The 26671-nt window shown below is 43.8% G+C and overlaps 1 protein-coding gene across 1 annotated transcript; it reads left to right on the top strand.

Moving 5' to 3' along the window:
• Positions 1–16181: 16181 nt before the first annotated feature.
• On the top strand, positions 16182–25518 carry lhx1a (LIM homeobox 1a). The gene is made up of 5 exons (XM_080459154.1): positions 16182–17112; positions 18464–18687; positions 19227–19510; positions 22414–22579; positions 23981–25518. The coding sequence occupies exons 1-5, from the start codon at positions 16943–16945 to the stop codon at positions 24358–24360; spliced, it is 1224 nt and encodes a 407-aa protein (XP_080315280.1). The 5' UTR covers positions 16182–16942; the 3' UTR covers positions 24361–25518.
• Positions 25519–26671: the final 1153 nt, after the last annotated feature.

Here is a 26671-nt window from a genome sequence, read left to right as displayed (position 1 = left end):
GGAGGTCTGGGATCACATAACATGGTTTATTTATAGATATGTTGTTAATCTGCATGACACACACCATTCAGTAACACACTCATGACCACCTGCCTAATATTGAGTCGGCTGCCTTGTGTGTGATGCTCTGCATCTTCCGACAGGTTTCCATCAGGAGTAACTGGAGCCAGCAGCTGTTGGTGGATATTCAGCACAGCAGACCGGGAAGGCCTCGCAGCAGCTGCAGGTTGGGAGCTGTGCTGACCCACTCCTCAAGCTCACTCAAGTCCTTGCACCTGAGTAGTTTTCTGCTTCGAACATTGTGAACAGAAGATCTTTTTGTCCACATTGCTGAGATTGAAAACATGAAGAAATGTTTTCGAGGCTTGTACATTACTGCAGGAATATTTGAACACACTTTCTCAAACAGTTTTGGACCTACATGCAACATTTACACAAAACATAATATTATTCCTTGGTCTTTGTATATAAACACACCTTTATTATATTCTTCTGTCACACACATTTAAACAATTAAGAAACATGACTGTTGTCACTGAGTGATAACTTTATCCACTCAATATTAAACTCCTCCATTTCCTTTCTTTGCAAATGTTAGTGTAAGGTCATGTCCACACTGTCACCATGAACACAGCTCAAAATGATGCGGGTTAGTACATATGCCAGGCCTTTAGGTGGCGCTGTAACTCTGCCACAGAAATACACCAAAAATGTAGAAGAAAAAAAGGAGAACACTCCTGCATATCACCTTATTAAAGCAACTCGCATCAGCAGCTTCTGCAGCTCCACCTAGAGCAGGTTGTCTGCCATGTTATTGTTGTTATGTGACGTTGCGGAGAGGGTTGCAAATGTCCACGCATCTTGTTCGTCCAAACGTCAAAGCCGAGGCGGCGTTTTCAAATTTCTCCATTCTGGTGCCTGGTTTTTTTTTTTTTTTTTTTTTTGATGTTTTCAGCTTCCCAAAACGCCACGCAGTGTGGATGATTGGACAAAAACCATGGCTACATAAAACAACCTTCTCGTGTGGACGGGCTCTAAGATTCAGCCTCCAGCAGGGGATTCAAACATCTGGATCAGGAGCCAAAACCTGCAGGCCAGAGGGTCCAATGGGCCCCCAGGATGACTTTGTGTGAAAGTGACTATTGAGGAAAGTTTCAATTACAGAAACTGTTTCTTCTCAATGTCGGGGGGTGTTGGTGTTTTACTGAGTGTAACAAAGATAAAGCAACACTGAGAGCTGATCAGAGCAGTGAAGCAGCTTGTTAATCAAGTATCATAAGCATCAAAGACAGACTGTGAGCAAGAATATGTCAAAACATGAAGCAAGCAGCATGAAGGCTACAAAAGAGGACTTGCTTTGTGACATTTCACAGCATTTTGCACCAAACATCGTTCAATTTTCATAGTTTACTCAACCCTCTTTGCACTCAAACAAAGGAGTTAATTTGGAGTTAACTTTAATCTCAATGTTATGTTGTCATGTTGCAGATCCGCCCCCTCAGATAGAAGGGGTTATATGTCAGACAGCAGCAGAGTTAACAGGAGCTCACAGCGTTAATGACACAACACCGCCATGAACAAGACAATGTTGCTCTATTATCTCAAAGTTAGGACGCCGTTTTTGTTCCATTTGAGGCCCCGTTTACACAACAACGTTTCAAGTGAAAATGTTTTGTTTTGTGGCTCCACCTCCACACTGTAGAAATAGGAGTGGTCAGTGATGAAAAACACAAACTCTCTTTTATTACTGAAACAGTTCCGAGAAATGCATTTCTGAAAGCACTGGAGGCGAGAAATAAACTATGCAGTTGAAAAGTTAAAACGCCGCTTCACAGACGTGTGGCTGCTGTGAGGGGGCGTGGCCTGCAAGTTCGACAGCTTCTTATCGGAGTATGAACTGTCCTGCTGGCGGACGTCACTGCCGAATTTTCTCCTTATTCTTATGGGTTCAGAAAGGGAGTATACAGGGGACTTAACACAAGCATGTGTTATGCAGTGTTTAAGGTGGTTTTATCATTCTATGGAGAATTAACTGCTCACAGCTTGTGTATCTGTGAATATTTGTCGGTCAGTAACCACCAACTTTAACCCTTTATCAGGCCAGTGGCCAAACATCAACCTGTGCATATCTAAATGTTTAGAAAACATGCCAGTTATTGATAATGGTGTGTTTGGTCAGTCACACTCACTACCTGTCAATTGTATAAACAAAAAGCTGAGGGTGATTGTTCTCAGTTCATATATTGTATGTATATATTGTAGTGAGAGGCGACCGCTGATTAGCCATCATGCTTAGAATACTTTGACTCGATACATAATATCTTAAAAATGAAATGCATTAACAAGTAGGCAAGATGGATGATTTTTTTATTGTTTTATTTTTCTTCTTAACAGGAAAATAGCAAAGAGTTAACTGAACATTAAGTAGCAGTGTTGACCATGTAATGACAATGAGTCTGCAAAATACAATGTGACGTCAAGTAACTGCTCCTCCTCCTCCTCTAGCTTCTCGACCTCCTCCTCCTCCTCCTCCTCCTCCTCCTCCTCCTCCTCGACCTCCTCCTCCTCCTGGGGGGTTCAGCTGGACGTCCTAAGCGGGGTCAAGGTGGGTGCTTTCCTCTGAAACTGCTCCTGACCATCAGCCTGCCAAACGGGCTAATTTACAACCAACCCTACTCCACCCTGCCACACACACACACACACACACACACACACACACACACACACACACACACACACACACACACACACACACACACACACACACACACACACACACACACACACACTTTCTCTCTCTCTCTCTCTCTTTCTGCTGCGCTCTCTCTATTTATCTCTGTATGGCTCTTTCTCTCCGGCTGGGTGTGAAGATGCCAGCAGCACGCTCCAGTGGAGACAAATCAGACCTTCCCGGCCATGTCATCGTAAAACATCTCCCAGGAAGGTTGTGACCTCTTCACCCTTTCAACTCATCAGCAGGCAGAGCGAGTCAGGAGAAAAGGAGGCTCTCCATGCAGTGGCATAACTACCCACCCCCACACATTATCACGAAAGGATAGGCGAGGAGCTGGGCGAAGAGACGAAGAACCTTCAGAGAAAGATGTGAGCAGAGATGGAAATGTAACTAAATACTCTCAAGTAAACATAGAGAATGAATGCAGCAGCCTGTGTTAAATGATCACATGACTCTTAACACACCGACGTCAGAGTGTGGTTTCAAAGCTTACAATGAGCTCATTTACCTTTAAATTGCAGAGGACATTTCAAAATATATTGCCTCTAGTGCTTGGCGGATCGATCCAATTATTGATAGTATCGATACCCATGTTGGTATCAATATCGAGTGATACCAGTGCAATGAGATCAGTACTTAGTTTTAGCTCCTCCCCTGTGTTACATGCTGAGCCTGCCACTTTAAATGACAAGTGAATTGTGAAAGGTGGAGTTGGAGGATGTGTTGGTTTTTGGGAAGTGCAGTTTTTGTTGCCCCGGTGTCCTACTGTGTGTGTGTGTGTGTGTGTGTGTGTGTGTGTGTGTGTGTGTGTGTGTGTGTGTGTGTGTGTGTGTGTGTGTGTGTGTGTGTGTGTGTGTGTGTGTGTGTGTGTGTGTGTGTGTGTGTGTGTGTGTGTGTGTGTGTGAAATGACCGTGTTAGTCTTGTGGGTGTTAAAAAGAGGAATAAACAGCCACAATTCTCCCTCCACGACTCCACATCAGAATCAGGTTTTTGTTACCTGCAAGTCAGTGAGTGAAATTCCAGAATGAACCAGTTTCCAGACGGTTTGGATGATAATGAGGAAGAAGGTTACACCTGTTTACCGGCTGCTCCATCCTGAACACTGTACCTGAAAATGTATTTTCTTCTAATTAGTTCAGGAGTGATAGTTACTCTTGTACACTCTGTAATTTAAGACATTACAATGTCCTGGTGAAAATAGTTTTGTTACTGTTGTTTGAACCAAATTTCTTATTATCATCAAATATTTTCTGTTTACCTCTAAACTATTCCCAAATTCTGTTCTCTGCTTATCTAATTAATAAACCAAAGGAAAAATCATAAAAACTTAAAGCTTTCATCCACAATTCATCCAGATTTAGCAAATGATGCATTAACCTTAAATATATTAATTAATAATAATAATAATAATAATAATAATAATAATAATAATAATAATAATAATAATAATAGCAATAATAATAATAATAATAATAATAATAATAATAATGATGATGATGGTATTGCTAATGCACTTTTCATATAAAAATATCAAAGTGCTACAAGGACGTAGAAAAAAGAAGCAACACAAACCCCTGAAATTACAAATTTGAAAGTGTCCTTAAAAAGAGTTACAAGTCGTCAAATGCGTTTTGAAAGAATCCACAGTTTGTGGGGTCCTGAGGAGGCTGGGTAGGGAGGGATGTGGTGCAGCAGCACAAAAGGCCCGATTTCCCATGGTCCGGAGTTTGGTTCTGGGGGGTGGAGGAGGTGTGGAGTTTGGTTATGGGGGTTGGAGGAGGTGTTGGGGTTTGGTTCTGTGGGATGGAGGAGGTGTTGCAGTTTGGTTGTGGGGGGTGGAGGAGATGTTGGAATTTGGTTCTGGGGTTTGGAAGAGATGTTGGAGTTTGGTTCATGGGGATGGAGGAGGTATTGGAGTTTGGTTCTGGGGGGTGGGGGAGATGTTGGAGTTTGGTTCTGTAGGTGGAGGAGATGTTGGAGTTTGGTTCATGGGGATGGAGGAGGTATTGGAGTTTGGTTCTGGGGGGTGGGGGAGATGTTGGAGTTTGGTTCTGTAGGTGGAGGAGATGTTGGAGTTTGGTTTGGGGGTTTGGAAGAGATGTTGGAGTATGGTTCAGGGGGATGGAGGAGGTATTGGAGTTTGGTTCTGGGGTTTGGAAGAGATGTTGGAGTTTGGTTGATAGGGATGGAGGAGGTATTGGAGTTTGGTTTTGGGGGTGGAGGAGATGTTGGAGTTTGGTTCTGGGGTTTGGAAGAGATGTTGGAGTTTGGTTCATGGGGATGGAGGAGGTATTGGAGTTTGGTTCTGGGGGGTGGGGGAGATGTTGGAGTTTGGTTCTGTAGGTGGAGGAGATGTTGGAGTTTGGTTTTGGGGTTTGGAAGAGATGTTGGAGTATGGTTCAGGGGGATGGAGGAGGTATTGGAGTTTGGTTCTGGGGGTGGAGGAGATGTTGGAGTTTTGTTCTGGGGTTTGAAAGAGATGTTGGAGTTTGGTTCAGGGGGATGGAGGAGGTATTGGAGTTTGATTCTGGGGGGTGGAGGAGATGTTGGAGTTTGGTTCTGGGGGATGGAGGAGGTGTTGGAGTTTGGTTCAGGGGGGTGGAGGAGATGTTGGAATTTGGTTCTGGGGGATGGAGGAGGTGTTGGAGTTTGGTTCTGGGGGTTGGAGGAGGTGTTGGAGTTTGGTTCTGGGGGGTGGAGGAGATGTTGGAGTTTGGTTCTGGGGGATGGAGGAGGTGTTGGAGTTTGGTTCTGGGGGTGGAGGATTTGTTGGAGTTTGGTTCTGGGGGGTGGAGGAGATGTTGGTTTGTAGAGCGTATGTTCTGGTTTGGGGTTTGCTGAGTGAGCAGTTCTTTGAGGTGGGCGGGGCATTTCCATAAAGGCATTGATGAGTGATGAGAGAGATTTTGTAGTTTATTCTGACAGGGACAGGAAGCCAGTGCAGCGTGAGGAGTGTTGGAGTGATGTGCTCATGTTTTCTGACGCTCAGTAGGAGCCTAGCAGCTGTTCTGGATGAGCTGGAGCTTGTAAATCTGATCAAAGTGGTGGGATTTGGTTGAAATGCTGAATGTTTTACCGTTGAGCCACCAGTGTCTCCTCTCTCATGTCTGAAGCAGAATGATCCTCAGAAAGTACATCAGAAACTATTTTAATTCATAATGAACAATTTTAAGTTCCCTTTTTGTTTGTAATCTGATCTTGTATGAGGTTATGCAGGTTTTAACAACCGATTAGTACCGACAGCAGGTCCAAACATGTTTTCTCTGTGTGAATGCGACTCAAAACAGGACTGAGGCCCCGTTTCAGGTGAGATCGGAAAGCTTTTGTTGCGTTGTGTGTCTGATTACAGGACAGCGGTGCTCAGAGCCTCTGAAATGCAACTTTTTGGAAATTGCTCCAATGTGGAACATTTAAAAAAACACTCTGACTTCATTGGAACAAACAGAAAATACTCAAACTCTGTCCTATGTAAACGGAAAGAAACGGGGGAAACGCTGCTCCTGGTCCTTGTTATCTCAGCCCTCATAACTAGTAGTTCTGCACATGCTCAGTAGAGCCTATCAGAACAAAGTTTCCTCCGTGGTGTCATGACTCCCAGTCCATCTTCTCCTTGAAAGTGTTTCCAGTGTTTCTGTGTAAATGCAAACTGTTGTGTAGTTGAAGCATATTTGAAACACTGTGAAAAGGACAGATATCAAACACTTCTTCAACGACTTTGTATTTGTTTCAGGTATATTCCAGTTTTCCCTCAGTAGCAGTTTCTGACTTCTTAGTTTTGAAGTTTGTTATTGCTTCTAATATCAACAGGACAATCCACTGAGGTAGTTCTTTTCTGTGGTTTGATCCCGATGACTCTTAGGCGGCGTTCTGGTATCTTGCTTTACAACTATCACTTCTCAAGTGGTCCTTTGAAAGCCCATCTTTGCTGCATTCAGCACGACTCTTGACTCCTGGATAGATCTCGAACAGACTCCCTGTTGCTCGACGCTGATGGAGCCATCAGCGAGACGCCAGACAGGGTGCACTTCTTCTCATGGCCTCATCCCGGCTGCAGAGCCTCACACAGGGAAACACTAACAATCTGGCCTCCCTCCCACTGTCAGAGCTCTGCAGCCAGCAGGGGAGTGTGTGTGTGTGTGTGTGTGTGTGTGTGTGTGTGTGTGTGTGTGTGTGTGTGTGTGTGTGTGTGTGTGTGTGTGTGTGTGTGTGTGTGTGTGTGTGTGTGTGTGTGTGTGTGTGTGTGTGTGTGCGTGCGTGCGTGCGTGCTTGCGTGCGTGCGTGCGTGCGTGTGTGCTTGTGTAAAAGGAGTGATATTTGGGACTGTGAGTTCCAACATGGAAAATCTCAGATTCCGGCATCGGGGATTTATTTGCAGCCAAATAGTTTTCTCCATGAATGTTAAGGTGGCCTGCTTTCAACAAGTGGGATGTATTTTTTGCATATAGACAGCCTATCTTGTGTCCTTCCCAGAAACGGAGGCTGTGTGCATGCAGGTTGTTTGGTCAACTATGAATATTACTGCAGGCACAGCGAGACTGCAAGACTTTTGACAAAGGTCGAGGACAAAAGGAAATGGGGTCGTGTGGTGAAATGGTTAATGTGAATCTTAATGGAGGCGGCAATGTCATTATCTCCAAATCCTCTGAGCCCTCTCGACCAGGGGGCTGCGTCGTCGACGGCCACTTTACATCCTGAGCGCGTCGGGCCGAGAGACCAGGGGCATGACTGCCAATCCCATCCAGAGGATTTGTGTCCTCTTCCACCAAATTCAGTAAGCACATGCAGGCTCATAAAGGTGTTGAGAATTGAGGAATTTGTCTGGGAGGCATGGTCAAAGTCAACGAGCTGGTTTTTGCCTTTCAGCCGCAGGAAGAGGAAACGGCGTGGAGGCCTCTGCGAAGGCAGCTGAACCCTCCTCCCTCCGCTGTCTGGTGAAAGCAGACCCAAGCTAAAGGAGAAGTTGCCTGCTTTTTAAAGGAGATGAACACTGTCAGATTTACACACTGCCACGCTTTCCACCAAGCCCTGATAATCCCTTCCCAGAAATAAATTGTCTCATTAAAATGAAATGTTGCCCATATATGTTTAATAAATTGAAAACGCTTGTTTGAATCCTCGGTAATTTGGACGGAATCCCAAGCATGTCGCAAAGGCTGCGGCAAAATAAGATTATTTGCTGTGTATTATAATGTATGCTGCAGTTTTTATGCGACCAAACAGTGTCAGTGAACCCCCCGGTGAAATGTATGCTTATTTATATGCAGTTATTCAGGTATGCAGTAAATTCCAATTACTTCTTAAGATTTCTATTTAGCAAGAGAGGGAATATGACAGGGAAGCTCTGTGTTTTGAGCGGCATTGTAAATCTTGTTAACTCTTTGCGGTATACAGTGAGGATTGTGTATTTGTGTCAGGTAGTGAACAGTACATTAGGTTTTAACAGCTGGCTAATCGCAGTGTACGGAGGTGACCTGCTGGTCTCTGCTCCTCTCAGCTGATGTGAAGATTTCAGGTTTGATTCCAGCAGAGGTTTCGGAGGATGTCGCTTCTGTCCTGTAAAGATGTTCAAAATATTTGAGTTCTTAGATTGCTTGCGAAGGTAATCATACAGGAAGAGAAGAGCGTCTAAAACATGGTTTACTTCTTAAGGCACTGCAGACTCTCCACAGGCATGTTTAAATAACGGGAATAGCTTGAAGCTGATTTGTGTGGAAGATTGTAAAAATGAGATTTAGTGGACTGATGTAGCACTGCCTCCTGGCAGAGAGCAAACTGCTGCCTCCTGATTGGCTTTTGGCAAAGAACAGAACTAATTACTTATATCATCTGAATTTTTGGGGGGATATTTATTTAAATGATGAAGTCAATGGAGTGGTTTATTTTACATGTATGGTGTCTTACTGAACATATCAGAAATGTTTATGCCACAGATGAATTATAAACTTAAAGATCATGAGGGCAGCAGTAGCAGCAGACTAATCCAGGTGAGTACCTGAAGCTTCCCGTTGTTCTGGTCAGTTTCCTACCATAAAGTTCATTGACTTTTAGTGGAAAGTGGTTTCCAGCCAACACAAGTGTTGGACTAATTGAAGGTTTGCCATGAGGCTGCTGCTGATCTGAATCTACTTAGTGTTTCTTTCCTCAGTGTGTGTGTTTCTGACTTGGTCTGACTGGCAGTACAATACAGTGTTCTGTATTGTACTGCCAGTCAGACCTGAGTCTGGAACTCAGGTTGATTGTGTGGGTGGAGACAGGCTCAGGCCGTCTATCTTCAGTTCAGGGTCATATGGTGCTGTATAGGCTCCACCCTCACACCTGACAGGTCACCTCTGGGTGACACCAAATGTTTCTGGACTCTCACACAAGCCGGCTGCTTTATTCAGGGTTGTTCTTTTGCCCAAATAAATATTTGAAAGTCTTCCACTAGAGAGAAGTGCTTCTTACTGTTTTATTCTAGTATTGTTTATTGTTTTACTTGTTAATGTTCACGTGATTTTTATGAAAATTCAAATTACTGAAAAAATGTCCACATTATTTTTTTCAACCCAATTTTATTTTTTAATTCTATGTGAACTCACGTTGTGTATTATTTTGATTCTTTATTCATTCATGAATACCTTGCGGATGAGCTCGTTTGTTTTCCTCAGGCTGTTTCCTCTCCTGATCCAATACTGTTCTGGCAAATTCATTTATTATCACGTCTTTAACTGCGCTCTTGTTCCGCCTGGTTATAAGCTGCAGTGTGAGATGAGGCCGAATGTTTCTAACACCCCTGGTGCTCAGTCCCCTCCTTGCTGGGCCCCCAGGGGCCCTAAATCCCACCACCGCCCCCCCACGTTCAGCATGCCGAGGCGAGCCGCGCTTTGCCTATGCATTAGCCATCCATTTCCAGCAGCTGACACCTCTCCAACATAAAACCGTAAGGCAGAGGTAAAATATCTCTCTCCTGGCGAAAATAAAGCTTTGTCTGCCTGCTGATCTATTGGGTATAAAAATAAAGCCGCGGCTTTGATGCGGGCTTTACCTTATGCGCGCCTTTGCTTTTTGCGCACACAAAAGCTCCAATAAAGATGGATCGTGCAGGATTGGCCGCGATGCGTCCACACACAGCATCACTCACTCTACTTCTTCCTCCTCCTCCTCCTCCTCCTCGCCTCTCACATCCCCTTCTATTAAAAAGTCGGACTGAGCTGTTTGTTATTGATCAGTCGGTGTCGATAATTATGCAGGATTTCCAGCTAATCGGCTTTTGCCAAAGTTGTGCCCGGAAAAGAATCATCAGGAGGCTACTGAATCTTCTGTGACTTTCTCTTTTGTCTTTTTCACGGGGTTTACATGTGGACACCACAGAGTCCGCTATATTCTCTGTGTGTTAACTGTTAAGTGTAATAATAAAACTGTTTACCTCCTTTGCTTTATGACTGGCCTGCAGCTGCATTTAACAAAAATATCTCAGACATATACGACGGTTCCTGGAGGAGAAATTGTTCTGTTACAGCTCATCTACAGCCTGGAAGAAGATAGAGAATGAAACTAAAATATCTTAAATTCTGTCCAATCTAAGATGAACAGTTTTTTTCCTCATGAACTTACAATGTAACGACGTTTGTACTTCTGCTGATGATAGTTCCAATACAACCGAGTGTGACTCGTGTTCTCGGCCTTAACAAAAGAGTTTGTTGGTCAGAAATATGTCACATGAAGCAGTTTCACAAATTAGCAGCCGAAAATCTCTATAAATCTCATATTTGTGCTCCGACTTGCTCAACATTTCTATCGTTTTTATCGAGAAGAACATTAAATGAGTGTTACACTAATATTTAAGATCATGTTATATAGTGGCTTGTCTTCAGTAAAAGCTACCTCAAGGACATCAAATGTTCTTTTGTAATATTTTTTTTTCTAATATAACCGATTTGATTTTTCTTTCCTTTTTGTCAGATTTACAGCCGTTCTCTGGAAATTAGGGGCAGAGTTCTGCTGAATAAACTGGCGCTTCTACTCTCAGCCATAATAACGTTCATCGTCTCATCATTTTAGAAAAGCAGTCTTTATGGGCCGCTCTGCTGTGCTCTGCTCTGCTGTATATTTCAATGCAGGTATGAGACGAGCGGCTCTCCCTCTCCTCCCGGTGCTGGAGGGCAGAGACGCGCCGCTCCGCGGCGGCGGGCGGGAGTCGGGGCGCGCCGCTATCTGCCGCTCCGCAGCCTACAGCTCGTCCCCTGAGCTTTGGCCAGCGGGCGATGATATCTCAGAGGGAGTGGTTATCGCCACACATTATATTATAATCATTAGTGATCCCAGCCCTTTCACCTCGACTGCAGAATAAGCGGGGAATGCCATTAATCTAAACTAGTGGAAACTGTTTTAGAGGCTGCTTTATGTACAACCATTCCTCACTTTTCCACCTTATAGCATTTTATCTGAGAAAAGGCCTTTAATTCTCCTCTTTCTTTGTAAATGTGGATACCTGGGGAAGCTGGAGGTCTCTGTTGAGCTCCCCGCCTGCTCCAGTCAGACATGAAGGTTGTTTTAGTGATTTATTCTATTTATGAAACAGGAAGTATATATATATAAAAAAAACCTGACCTTTGTTCTGTTGTGCAAATAAACGTTTAATATTATTTAGATTTAAAATGTGTATATAAATCACTGTTGTTTCAACAGAAACAAGGCAAAATTTTGGAGAAACATCAGAAAACGTTCAAAGGTAATTTTCACATGGAACGAAGAAAAGTGTGTGCGTGTGTGTGTGTGTGTGTGTGTGTGTGTGTGTGTGTGTGTGTGTGTGTGTGTGTGTGTGTGTGTGTGTGTGTGTGTGTGTGTCAACTTAACAGAATAGCTCATTTAAAAAAATTACAATTTAAAAGCGTAATAATAATAATAATAATAATAATAATAATAATAATAATAATAATAATAATAATAATAATAATAATAATAATGGTATTTTGACCAGGGGCCTTTTTCCTGGACTGAATTCGCCCCCTAGAGGAGTGATCGGGACTCTGGTGGTTGTTGGCCTTTTTTCTGTCCGAACTCGGAATTTCCCGGCTCTGGACCCAGGAGTCCTCCCATCTCCCAACCCATTGACTCGGATGATCACCTGGATTTGGGTTCAGCTGCAGCAGCGGTTGGTTCTGGCGCCTTTTGGTTATTGACTCGTGTGCGTGTGCGTGCGCGTGCGTGGGGGTGACTGAGTGAGAAGGGACAGCTGTAGGGAGATGATCTATAAATCCCATCGGATTTCTCAGCAGGGCCAGCCCTGGAGTTGGGAAGTCTGGAAAAATGTTTGCATAGAGTTGCTGCTGGCTCAATAATCCACGTCGAGTTCACATCGGCATATGTTTGGCTGCCAATTGCGGGGTGTGTGTGGGGGGGGGGGGGGGGGGGGGGGGGGGGGGGGGGGCTGACAGACAACTCTGTCAGTCGATGGTGGTGTGACCCTACGTCTGTGTGTGTGTGTGTGTGTGTGTGTGTGTGTGTGTGTGTGTGTGTGTGTGTGTGTGTGTGTGTGTGTGTGTGTGTGTGTGTGTGTGTGTGGGTCTGTCCCTGTATCTGAGGCCTTTACTGCTGCGCGAGCAGAGCGCAGCGGTGGATGGATGAATGGAGGCACGCATCGGATATATGGAGTCGAGAAGAGAAAGGGGCAGAATTTAATGGAGGGATGGAGGAATTATGCAGTGAAGAATGATTGACACACTAGGCAGGACAGGACACCCACTCCCACCCGCCCACACGACGCTTCCTGGAAGTCAATATGTTTCATGACAACAGTCAAAGCGAAGTTCACACTCTTCTATTTGTGCAGGAATAATAACTGCTGTTTGGTCAATTTAAATGAGCACAAATTCATTTTGCTTGCAACTTTCTTACTGTTTTTTCTCATGTACTTGGATAAAAATTATGTGGATTTTGTCTGCCCTAAAATTCATTTTGCAAATGTTTTCTACAAAGCAGAATGTGATACAAGCTAGAGAAATTAAATAGTTTCTGCCAATTTTAGATTTTTTGATATACATGTTCTTCTTTTTAAAAGACGCAGAGTCTCGGTGGCAAGGAAAATGTCTTTTTAATTCAAGTTTTCTAACAGATGAAGAATTTTACAGTTTCGCAGAAATACAGCAGTTTTTTTTGTCATGAAATAAAAATGAAGCAAGAATTATGAACTGCTGCACTGAATTCCGATTATTGTCACAATAATACCTATGTTGAAATAAATAAACTACTGTGGAGCGGAGTGCTTTGCCTTCAGCCCAGCCTGTCGCACATCTCGGCTGCAGTCCGGGGTGACGTTGAAGGGCCCACGTTACCGGATCCATGTGCCTTCATCTACCATATCAACTCCACCTCCACCCGTCTGACTTTCCTGCCAAGACGCACAACACCTGTTTCCAAATCTACTCCAACCCACCCTGTTACGCAGAGCCAAGTCAGGGCTAATCACAAATACATTGAATAAAACAACAAAACAAAAAAAAGCACGTTATGAAATTATTTTGGGACTATGTTAAATGCAATTCTGAATTTAATCTCGAAAAAGCCAGAATTCTGAGATTTACATAAATGTTTGTGAAACCATGCGATGTGAGGAAATGTATGGAAATAACCAAAGACTGTGACAAAAAAGGAAACAAAATTCAGAACTCTGATGAAAATCTGATGAAAAGACTTAGAAAAACAACTACTGGTTCTGATATAAAAGGAAGAATTATAGGAGGGAAAAGGAAGAAAAAAATAAATCTCACTTTTTTGGGGGGGTGGGGGGGTGGAGGTCCCTAACCTTCCTGCCATGATGTCTTATATTTGGTGTGATCACCTGCTCGCGGCTCAGCATTGAACCTGTACTGGAGGTCCTCTTGGCTTCCTCACACATTGTTGTGGTGACATTGTGTCTCTAAACTGAGCCTGGAGGAGAGAGGGGAGACAAATAAACGTGTCATGATTAGAATTAATGATTGCATGCATCTTCACAGCCTCATTCATTATCTCAGATTAATTATCTCGCAGTGTACCAGTTCACTTGTCTGCACTTCATAAACCCCAAATCTCCTGGGCTGCTTTACAAGGATGTGGCCCTGATTCAGGAGAGATCTGAGCGGCCTGGAGGCCCTGCACTGTCCACAATTACACCCTGGAAGAAAGGCGAAGATAAACAGCGAGTATTCAAGGCGAAGGAAGAACAAATGATCTTTAGTCGGAACAAATAAACGATAAATTGAGAATTAGTTGAGGAATGTGGATTTGCATTTCCTGTCATCAAATCTGTCTCCAATCGTTCTTAGATTAAAAAAGAAGGAAAAGGAAGAAGTTTTGTTTTCTCCAAGTTGAGCACAGACGCTCCTCCACAAATTCTAATTTACAAATTCTGCCTGCATCAGAATGAAAAAATGAGTGGGAATAGAAATCTATTGCGAGTGAAGGATTACAGTGGTAAGGTTAACACCATTTTTTTGCATTTAATAGTGTCTTTGCCTGCAGGGAGTTGAGATATTTTTAAGCCTATAGCCTATATTTTGATTTCTTTCTGTTCGTAGCTTAATCTGCCTCCGTGAGCTGGCTTTTTTTCTCTCTCTGGCTTATTCTAAATCAGGCAGAGATTATCCCCACTGACAGACTATCAAGGCATCTTCTACACATGAAAATAACGACTTTTGTTGTTTACATGCTGTGTTCACAAGTTTGTGTGTTGGTGCTGAGTGCTCAGGCCCGCACACTGTGGGGTTTCTTATTGACGGCTCCTCCGGCGGGTTTAACTCAGAAAAACACAAATGACGAAGTGCGTTTGGAGGTCCAAAGGAAGGAATTACTGCCCCTGGACCTGGGGGGAGTTGTCATGAAGTCCCGTGGCCTCCCTGGATCTGTGAAAGAGAGGGATCAGAAAAGATGCCTGGATGCGTAAAGAGCAGAAATAATGATGAAAGGATGGATAAAGACAAGCACAGACGGAGTGAGGACAGAGGAGGGAAAGTAACAGCAAGCAGGAAAAAAATGGTGCGCACATGTGTTTTCAAGCCTTATCTCTTTTTCTTGAAGCCAGTAACAAATGTCCTCTGAATGGGGGCTCCCCAGACACCAGGAGGGGGGAGGAGGGAGGCAGCTGGACGGGGGACGACGGGCGGTTTGCATGAGAAGCAGCCCATATGCAAAAGGCTGCAGGCGGGCTATTTGCTCCACAGTAAGTGGGTGTCCCGTCCCCGGGTCTCGTTTTCTGCCTTTTAAGTACTTAAAATGTGCAGCTTCTGCACATAAACCCATTTTAAGCCGATCATTTAAAATATGATTTTCCTTGTTGCAACAACACAATGTAAATCAAACATTTTGAAACCACGACTACATTTATTAATTAATACATTGTGATCATAAATAAACGTCTCAATATTTAATTACTCACAACTAGTTTCCTGCCGATAATGCAAATCTATACTTCACCACAGATCGAAACGAATTCGTTCAACGAGCAAGTGAACTTCCCCATGTAAACAACAAATTCTGTTTTAAATGAGCAACACCACTGAAATATCGTGGACGTGTTCAAATTTCAGGCCCGTAAATCCTCCAAACAAAAGAGGTGAGGGATGTGTTTGATGAGTAAATGGTTCAGAATCCAGCAGGCTGTTGCAGCCTCACGGCGTTATTTACTGAAGTGGATTGGATCTAACTAATGAGTCGTCCGAGGTGTCTGAGCCGAGCTGCAGCAGCTGTAAACTTTAGAGCCTACCCGTCTTTCACTTGTATGCTTCTTCTTCATCACACCAAACAGACAACGGGTTTATTGCGCCGCTTGCTTCAGGATGGGACAGCACCCACACCCCGGAAAGCGACTGTCAACTCAATAAGATCTCGGCGCAGCAGTCTGCAGTGTATCATCAGATCTGGAGCTCAAGGCTTGAGACACTGAAGTGCATAGAGGCAGGCAAGAATTGATATTTTAGCGCACATCTGTTATCGTGGGGAAAAAAAGACAAAAAAAAACTTCCCAGATAATCTCAGTTGCTAAAAACAAACATGTTCGGCTGGTGCGTAATTCTCTGGCGCAAATCAACTTTACGGGAAGAACCGGGGAGAGTGCCATGCAATCTGCGCCTGCAGCCTCTTTATCCCGAAGACGCCTCAGTATCTACCTGCTCAGATTCCTCCTTCATGTCCCCCTCATGCCCAGAAGACAATTTGCTCAGCAGCTGAAAAGTGGCGTCTCTCCCTCCGCGCGCGCTCGCCCTCCGCCGCGGCTGCTTCCTCCACAACACATTCACTAACATATGACAGTTTGCAGGGAAATTCTTGACAATTGGTGTCTTGAGTGTGTGGCATAAATAGCAGGCAGAGTCCTCGCTGGGTTATGATGGGGTGGCTTGATGGCTGCTGGCATGGCGAACCGCTGATTGGTCTGGGAGCGTCCTGACGTCAGGAGGCTGGGAATAAGGCTGGGCTGGAGCTTTAGGAGCAAGACAGTGTCTACTGGAGACCCGGCGCTTTCTAGCACAAGCATGGTGCTGGAGACTGAGTGACATCCCAGCATACACACCTGACTACCGCCGGAGCATCCCCCCCACCCCCCATCACCACAAGGCAAACATCCAGGATCATCCGACAACTCGAGAGGGGGCAAACACTCCTTTTCTAAAACCTTCTGGGTGTGTGATTTTGGTTTTCGCCGTGCTTTTGAAGAGTGGATACGCTGCCATGTTAAAGTACATTGAATTATTTATAGACATGCCTGTCTTGTTGTGTGGCCGCTTTGCTCCAAATGCATTTTATTAGACGCCTCTTCCTCCACTGACTGGCACACCGACGCTTCTCTCTCGGCCGATGCGTCACTTTCCAGAGCGCCGGGACAAGCACACTGGCTCCGCTGAGCTGATCCATACGCAGCATCCTGCTTTGATGTCTTGGTTGAATTTTTGTCTCGGATCCCTTAAAGGACTGATTTATTTATTTTTTAACCCTGTTTGGCTTTTCCCTTAGAGAGGACGCGGTCGTTCTTTCCTGGTTCTCCTTCTTTTTGGATGCTGGCTGTTTTTACGCATGCAGGGAGAAATCTGTGGTGACACCTGATCGACTGGCTTCTCTGCACACATTGACCCGGGAGCTTCAGGCGAATCAGCGCGAGGGGAGCACGCAGATACCCGGTCAATGCTCGGCCTGCGCTCTTGATTTTGTTTGTGCGTGTGCTTTATTGTTGGTGGGGTTGTCGCCCAGCCAAAGCCATGGTCCACTGCGCCGGCTGCGAGAGGCCTATCCTGGACCGCTTTCTGCTCAACGTGCTGGACAGAGCCTGGCACGTCAAGTGCGTGCAGTGCTGCGAGTGCAAGTGTAATTTGACAGAGAAATGTTTTTCTCGAGAGGGAAGACTGTACTGCAAAAACGATTTCTTTAGGTAAGCTGGGAGGAATTCCCAGAAAAGATCGCCTGTGTTTTTGTTTGTGGAGTGATTGGTTTATTGGAGTGTTGACCAGCAGCCGTGAAGCAGAGAGGAAAAACTATTCCTAAAAATCGGAGAAAAACATTGGGAGACTAAAACAGATTAAAACACAACTAGTACCGTCACGAAGTCCCATTTAGAATTCTGAAGATAAAACGCTGTTTGTGCCGTTTACAGCTTTTCAGTTCATTTTGTTTTTCATTAAAAATATTAAAAGGTATTAATCCATAATTCAAAATAATTTTACACACACAATAGACTAATTTTAGAAAATAAGAATGCCATAATTTAAAAACAAATATTGGTGTAATATCGCCGAGCCGCTCAGACAGGATATAGAAAGTTTTTGTTTTTTAAATGTGCATTTATTTTATTTGTCTCTGATGTGAGGAACCCTCCGACATGTCGTGTGGGTGATAAGTTTTGATTAGCAGAGAGTCATTAAAACTCTGTTAATTTGGATTCTCATGCAAAACAGGAAGAGAAGAGCAGCAACATGAACCGTGTGAGGAGAGCTGGAGGAAATGACACCCAGGGTGTTTGGTTTGCAGCGGCCGGGGCGCACACAGGATCAAACCCGCAGCCTGCAGCCGCACAACACTTGTGTTTGCTCAAGCCGACTGAGGAGAACGTGATAAGTGGATTTGAATAGTAAACTAGTTAAAAAGATCAAGTCCGCAGACAAAAGCAATCTCCAGACGTGAAGTCAACAAGCAGAGCAAACCACTCAATACACATTATTTACCGGCCAGTCAATGGCAGAGCAATCATTTCTATTTCCAAAGCTGCGTAAAGGAACCTAAAGAACCGGACTGTTTACCCACTGGCACTGCGAAACACAATGCTTTCTGTAAAAAACAAGATAATTAAGAGTAAATGATCGGCACACACAAGCAGAAATGTTTTTTTTTCTTCCAAAAGTAACATTAATAATATTTTATTAAAATAAATAAGCTGTTGACCCTCTCTGAATATTTTTCCAAATTAGAGAAAATAGCATAAAAAAACGTTATAAGTCTGTTATTATTGTTTCAAAATTTAAATGAGGAACAAATAATAAATATGTTTAGGTATTAATCTTTCTACAAAGCTGTGATGCCTCAACAATTCAGAATTCTTGTTATTTTTATTATTATTATTATTATTATTATTATTATTATTATTATTATTATTATTATTATTATTATCGATAACGATGACGATAATAATAATATTAATCTTATATTTTTTTCTGTGCTGTGTGTTTCTTCTAATTTGATATTGTTGTAAAATGACTCGGTGACCACCAACGTGTCTTGTCCTGCAGGCGGTTCGGCACCAAGTGTGGTGGCTGTTCACAGGGCATCTCCCCCAACGACCTGGTCCGGAGGGCCCGCAGCAAAGTGTTTCACCTCAACTGCTTCACCTGCATGATGTGCAACAAGCAGCTCTCCACCGGAGAGGAGCTCTACATCATAGACGAGAACAAATTCGTTTGCAAAGACGATTACCTGAACAACGCCAGTGTGAAAGACACCAACCTTCTCTCAGGTACGGTGTGTGTGTGTGTGTGTGTGTGTGTGTGTGTGTGTGTGTGTGTGTGTGTGTGTGTGTGTGTGTGTGTGTGTGTGTGTGTGTGTGTGTGTGTGTGTGTGTGTGTGGAATGGACTAAATTGTGATGGATGTGATGTGTTCAGTGGCTTCATCATTTCCATGACCAGGACTTAGACGGCCCCCAGAGGCTCAGTCCAGTTTTAATAGTCCTGTTCTGCCCAGCTTGTTAAATCACATCAGATCACCTCCATCAGGCGTGTGAATGAATCCAAGGCTTTATCTAGTCTGGAATGTAGGGTCTTTAAATTTGATGTAATATTCAAGCTTCTTATCCGAATAAATAAACGGACTGTATTTGTAGAAATGACGTGTGAGTGTTTGTGCTGTGACGGTTTGAATGTAGAAATGAAAAGAGGAATCCTACCTGTTATTTGCATGAGCGGGCTGAGGTCAGCCACCTTTAATTGACCGCTCCGTCAGTTTGGTGATAAACAGTTTATCTTTGGGGAATGACATCCATCCTTTCGTGTGCGCAGTGACGGCGTGCAGCGACCCCAGTCTATCCCCGGACTCACAGGACCCGCTGCAGGACGACGTGGTCTTGAAGGACACGGAGATAGCAGCCCTGTCCGACAAGGAGACGGTCAACAACGAGAACGACGACCAGAACCTGGGGGGCAAGCGGCGCGGTCCGCGGACCACCATCAAGGCCAAACAGCTGGAGACGCTCAAGGCTGCGTTTGCTGCGACCCCCAAACCCACCAGACACATCAGGGAGCAGCTGGCCCAGGAGACCGGCCTCAACATGAGGGTCATCCAGGTGGGTCCGCAGACCGCATCAGTCCACATCAGTCCACATCAGGATCAACACAGCCACAACTTCTTAAATCAAAACTCTTCTATCTGCATGCGACTATTCCAACGTGTCCTTTATATTTCTACAATAGACCAGAATAGAATACACATCATTATATAATTCAATAAGACATTATAGAGCTGCTCCTCCCACAGTGCAAAAGGTAGTATAGAAATAGTGCAATATAAATATAGTGCAATATAACAGAAAATATTTCAATATAAGAAGAATAGAGCAATTTGCAATAGGTTTCACAGTATGTGGTTGAGTCGTTGGGATGCTTTCTTAATAAAAATGTAAAAAAAAGGAAAAAAAAGGAACTGAACGTGGCTAAAATTATATTAAATCCATTTTAATCCAGATCAATCTAATGTGAGTCTCTGGGTTCAGTAACTTCACAGACAAAACACACTGAAAAACACGTTTTCATCCACGTGTCGGAGATTATGAACATTTTCTGTAATAAATTAAAAACATACAAAAGAAGTTGAATATTTTTTTAAATATATTTTTTTACAAAATGTAAAAATTAATATAAGTACAGTATCTCTCTCTCTCTCTCTCTCTCTCTCTCTCTCTCTCTCTCTCTCTCTCTCTCTCTCTCTCTCTCTCTCTCTCTCTCTATATATATATATATATATATATATATTTATATATATTTATATATAATATAGTGAAATGTCGTGAATCAAATGCTCCGTTTGCAGATTGCTTTAAATGTTCACCCTCACGCGGTTTTTCATGATACTTCACCAACAGCAATGTGACTTCACTGCTGATCTCACCCAAAACCCCGATTTGAATAAACAACAGCAGTTTCTTTTATTAAAATAATTTCTTTGTTATTTTTGCACTTTCCAATGTCATTTTGCGGCCCATTTTGTTCTCTGGGCCGCATGTTTGACATCACTCAAGTTAAACAACCATAAGAAATTCAGAGGTTTAATAATATTTTAAATATTTTAAACATTGGAAATTGATATATGTTTATGTTTCTCTCGATACGTTTGAAATTTCCGTTGTAGTTAGAATAGATATATATTTTTAATTTAACCGTCACAGAACCGCACTGAGCCACGCACCGATTTGTTTGAAAGTCCACATGCTTCCCCTACCAACAAAAAAAACAAAAAGACTCCCCAGTCGTAATTATCTTTATGGCTCGCTCCGTCCCCAGTCATTGAGAGTGTCCGGACAGTAAATTACGCACGCCTCGTGCGCCTGTCGCAGCTCCATCCACAGGTGGAGGAGGAGGGTTCGCGCACCTTCTCTGCTTTATAGGGTGTTACGCACCCATTAAAAGGTGTGATGTAACAGCTTATATTTTATGGAAAAATGTCCCCGAGAAACTGTCAGACCGCCGTGACCGTGCAAGGCCCCTCCACCTCTCAGGAAGGCTCCACCTCCTCCTCTTCCTCCTTTTCCTCCCCCTCTCGCCGCTCCTCAAACTGCGCGGTCACATTGAATTCATTAAGCCAAAGATTGGCCGACGAGGACGAGGGTTGATTTGGAAACGGGTAATTTATATGGGTATTTTTGATTCTTGGCGCGCGTGCCGGGGTATCGTGGCCAACTGGCGCCGGGGCTGCTGGGAGCCGCTGGGAGTCCTGGCATACACACGCCATCACGTTTTGCGAGCACATTTATCCATGCTGCGAGCATTTCCAGCCAAGAGGAAGAGCAGAAATCTGTTTCAAGGGTCTTCTCGTTGTCTCCTCAGAGCCGCGAATTACAGCCAGGCCGCGAGTTAAACAAGGAGCCTTTTACTGTTGTTAGGAGGAATAATCTGTTGATCAAACTGAGGCTCACGGGGCGCTGCAGAGGACTCAGCTCACACCTGGGCAGCTCTCTCACACACTCCCCTGGGGAATTAAAAGCTACCAATTAACCTCTAATGCATTAAAAAAAAATTTGTTTGAAAGATAAAACCCAGAGAAAATTTAGGGAGCATATACAATCCCATACGACTCGGCATTCAACAATTATTATTATTATTATTATTATTATTATTATTATTATTATTATTATTATTATTATTATTATTTCTAACGAATAAGATGTTTTACAAAAATTACAGCTACAGATTCCCGAGTTCCACTCACCCCCAATAACCCCAGAAATGGCAGGTAAATGGGACTTTTTTCTGGATCTTTTAAAAGAGCAGAATGATTCTATTTATTTCTATCGGGTAAAATGCGGACACTGTGTGTAAGGCTGCGGGGCAGATCAGAGGTAAAAGGTTTAGCAGAGCAGATTAATGGCGATAAAGTAAAAGTGCAGAAGCAGGGGTATCTAATATGTATGAGCATGAGGAGGGAAAGGGAAGAGCGTAATTAAGGGAAGCCGGCCTATAGATTAGGAAATGATAACCTCCAAGAGCCTGGTAATATATTGGTAACAACCCTCCTATTAAGTATTAATTGGAGATTTTAAGCCCCCGCTGCAGCAGCCCTCAGTCGGAGTAAATGGAGGGTTAAAAGATCATTAGGGAGGTTAGATGTGACTCCTGCTCCTGTAACGATAATTGGGCGCAGTTCTTTCCGCCGCACAGCCTTGCGGATTTAACGCACCGGCTCATCACGCACGACGCAAAACACACAGAGCGTATTGACTCTCATGAGGAGCCGCGCGCAAAGTAAACATGTCACCTAATTACACTTTGGATGAGGGGCAGTTTATTCTCCAGCCTTTATGTGTTGAACCTAAAAAAATCTCCTGTTTTTTGTTTTCATGAGAACGCAAAGTTAATTCTTTTTCCATCTCTCATCATCTCCGGGTCCAAATATTGACGTTCAATCAAATCGGCACCAGCCACCGATCGAGTGACACCAAGTGACCCAAATACGCCGCTGTGTGTGTGTGTCCAGGTCTGGTTCCAGAACCGACGTTCCAAAGAGAGGCGCATGAAGCAGCTGAGCGCACTGGGCGCGCGCAGGCACGCCTTCTTCCGGAGCCCGCGGCGGATGAGGACGCTGGTGGACCGGCTTGAGCCCGGGGAGCTCATCCCCAATGGGCCCTTCTCCTACTACGGAGGTGGGGGTGCTCTCTATCTCACTCATGTGCTCTGACAGAAGATCCATGTGCAGCTTTGCAAAACGTTTGAGTATTTTTTCCAAGGGTTTTTAGTATTTTCAAAATTACATTGATTGCAATTATTGACACAGAAATTACAATAGAATTGGGTGTTTCCACATTAGTGTTTATGTTGTATTCTTTTGGTCCTAATGTGCAATCTAGGCCTCATCAAATAACCTGTTGTGTTTGAGGAAGAAATGAGAAACAAAGTCTAATTCAGGGCTGTCAATCTGAAAGTGGCCAGAGTCCACTCCAGCTCACAGGACCACGAACTGGGAAAATAACAAAGTAATCATGATTAATTTTTTTCTGTAAAAATAAGTGAAGGGGTGGTTGTGTTATGGTCCGAGTATCAGACACAGCACAGAGTGAGCAGAGACATCAGTGAAGCCGAGAAACCTCCTTCTCACTGGAGCAGCTTCAGAACATCAAAACACTGAGGCTGGAGGTTTAAAAACATGCAAAAAGCTTCAATTCAAAGAGATGGATTTTAAGACATTTCACTGTAGTTTGAAGCAGGGAACATTGTTGATATTGCTTTTATGTAAAAGACTATTTAAATACAGAATCAAAATATACTCAGATCCATTAAAACCAAGAACAAAATGTCCCTAAATTTGTGTTTAGGAATTATTTTGTGATAATTGTAACACTCCGGCCCACTCAAGATGCTGTTTTGGCCCCTGAACGAAAGTGAGGACGACTTGACTGTTTGTCTTTATAAATCTGTTTAACTTAAACCTTTACAATCCAAACAGTCCTTTGGAGTAGATGTCATAAATATTAGTGAGCGTTGAGGCCTGTTTGCATATTTGATTTGAAGGCCCGTATTTGAGAGCACTGGTGATATAACTCTCACTGGGTTGGGAAGACCTCATCCAGCTGTTTAAATGTTCAGTTTCCTTCACATGGAGTCAGTTTACACTGGTGTGGTTTGCTAGCAGCACTGCACTCATTCTTGCTTTCAAACATCTGATAGTTTTAAGAGAAACGCTCGGGCCCTTTGTCCCTTCTGCTGCAGGAAAAAGTAAAATTTTATTCTGCTGATTTGAAAAAGTGTGTCTCAGTAGGTAGAATCGCTGATGAAATAGCCCCATTTTAATTAATTTTGTGGCTACGTTGTTCTCCCACCCAATTGCAGTTTCGATTTAAGTGTAACGTGCTCTGTGACTAATGTAACATGGCGAGGGTCTCTCTCTCTCGCTCTCTCTCTCTCTCTCTCGCTCTCTCTCTCTGTCTCTCTGTCTAATATCAAGCTTTGTATATTGAAAGAATTCCTCAACATCTCCAGAATTATTTCTGCCCGGCCACTGTCCTCACATTGATTTATTTCTCCTTCTTCATTTCTTGGAGGTGCAGATTATCAAAGCGAGTACTACGCCCCGGGAGCGAACTATGACTTTTTCCCTCAGGGGCCGCCGTCGTCGCAGGCCCAGACCCCGGTGGATCTGCCCTTCGTGCCCTCATCGGGCCCTACGGGAACCCCGCTGGGAGGTATGGACCATCCTCTGCCGGGCCACCACCCGTCCAGCGACGTGCAACGCTTCTCTGATATCATGTCCCACCACCCGGGGGACTCTCCCAGCCCCGAGCCCGGCATCCCGGGGCCCCTGCACAGCATCTCCTCTGAGGTGTTCGGCCCCAGTCCTCCCTTTACCTCACTGTCACTCAACGGCAGCGGATACAGCAACCACCTGTCCCACCCGCCCTCGGAAATGAATGAGGGCACGGTGTGGTAGCTTTCTGAGGGACTGAACGCTGACTCAGTGATGGAGGGCGTCCAGGTCTGGTGGGGTTCCGAACAGGGACATTGATAATGACAGGGTTAGGGCAATGACATGCTATCATCTCATTTCCTTTCTTTTGGTGTTTTGATACTCATTGATTTAGTTTTTTCTTTTGATTTTTTCATCTTTTTTTTTTTTTTTTTAATCAAGGAAACGTATCAGATGGAAAAAAATTGTGTTCAATATTGTGTTTGGGTGTTTCAGTAGTTTCTGTTGACCCTTCCACCCAAAAACAGAACTTATAAACTGGTTAAGACTGATGAACTGCTGTTTGAGTGCGCCCTGGGACCCCCTGTCAGCCCGCCTGAGTCCTGTCAGCGGTCCGGTACAGCGACAAACCTGCTGACGCTCAGCGACGGGGAGGAAAACTCTTGTTGAAACCTCCTGCAGTGCGTCCCAACATGAAAAGATGGTTAGCCACCGTCAAAGACTCAAAGCTTTACAGGGAGAGAATAAAGGGGCTGAGGGGTGGTGGTGTGCTGACCCGGCACTATCGGAGGGCTGAACGGCGTTCAGACTGCGTCCGAGGCGCGACACGACGCGTGTCCCTTGTATTTATTCAGAAGCTCCTCAGACCTCTTTGCCTCTCAAGGCTCTGCCATATTGACACTTAACCTTTTTCACACAATGTTTCTGAACGCCAGAGGAAATGACAGTTTTTGCCTCCAACTGGACTTTTTAGTTGTTTTTTTTCTTGGTTTCAGAACGTCCACCAAATCTGAAGAAGGCTGCCTTCAAAAGGCAAAACCAGAACAAAACCCTTGATGGATTGCAAACCCTTTATTTAAAATGGAACTTGAAATGTTGAAATGAAGTCTACCTTCTAAAAATCTTCTACTGCGGTTCTAAATGGGACTTAGAACAGTCAACTGTTTACGTAAGCTATTTAATTCAGGAGTCCAGAAGTCTCGGAAATCATGTTTTAGAACCTCTCGATCCATATAAAAATGTTCCAAGCAACCAACCAAACTTTTGTATTGATTTTATTTATATTGTATGGAGATAAAACACATTTGCTGGGGTTGTGGTTCACTGTGCTAGTTTGTACAAGATGTTGTTTACAAAAAAAGGTTGAAAATAATAAAAACAAAAGTAAAGTAGACATTTGCCAAAATAAAAAAAAAGATAGCACAAATACTGTTAAAGTGCTTTGCAGCATCATTGCAGAACTTGTTCAGACAAAATGTAAGTGTTACAGGAGTAATTGACTTGATGGATTTTTTCAGTCTGCTGGCGACTCATTCATAAAAATTGTTAATATAACATACTTAGACAGGTTTTATTTTTGTGTCTTCAAAGGAGAAAATCCAAACTATTAAAAAATGATGGTCAAATATGCAGCTATTGGCTGCTACATCCCTTTGAATATCAATCCCTTATGATATGTCTTTTATTGTTCCAATAAACCTAAGCTTATGTGACCTCCAGTGCATATTAGACCACTCACTGTATAAATTCAACATGTTGACAAAAATGTGTTTCTAATAAAACTAGAAAATATACAGAAGAACCTCTTAACACATTTTCTTTGGAGAGTCATGTCTGGGCTCGTCTGGAGCTGACGGCTCTTTGTGAGCTCCCTTTCAGTCTGCTGTCACTCATTTCATCATCTGCACCTCTAATTGTCCGTTTTCAAAGAGTGAGACATGTTTGGCCTTTGCAGACGCATGACAGGTAAACATTATAATAATATAATCATAATTGTGATTAATGGGATTGAGTGAACGTGCAGCAGCCACAGAGAGACAAAGGGAAAAGCAGTGAGGACGAGTTGATGGAATCACACTTTGATTTCTGCCATGTGAATCTTACACTGTCAACACGGGGCTCCTTCCTCTTCCCCTGCAGTGGCGTGGCGCCACATCCTGAACAGTGCACAGGCAAACAGCAAGGGCTGGAAGAACAACAGGAACAAACTTTGTTGCTGATGTGACTGTTCTCTGGCTGCGGAGGCGTTCAGTGCTGCAGCCGACACAAGGGGGAGTGAACTCACAACGGATGCTGCCGTCCCTCCCTCAGCTGCTCTCAGCTTTTCCTCCGTTACTTGAGGTCGTCCAGTAACCACAAGCAGTTAGCTGTGCTACTGTGAAGGACAATGATGAAATTGCTGTGACCGCTGCTCTCCTGCTTGTTATGCTTTTATTAGTCTGCTCCTACATTATTATTCCCTGCAGCTTTGTGTTCCTGCACAGTGGCCTGGCAGCAGTGAGGGACTTCTCCCTAACTTATTTTGACAAACAGAGCTGCAATAATAATCAAGAAG

Source organism: Lipophrys pholis (assembly GCF_963383615.2).
Source record: "Lipophrys pholis genome assembly, chromosome: 3".
Classification (NCBI taxonomy): domain Eukaryota; kingdom Metazoa; phylum Chordata; class Actinopteri; order Blenniiformes; family Blenniidae; genus Lipophrys; species Lipophrys pholis.
Note: the sequence above shows the minus strand (reverse complement) of the source record. Positions and strands in the feature narration are given on the sequence as shown.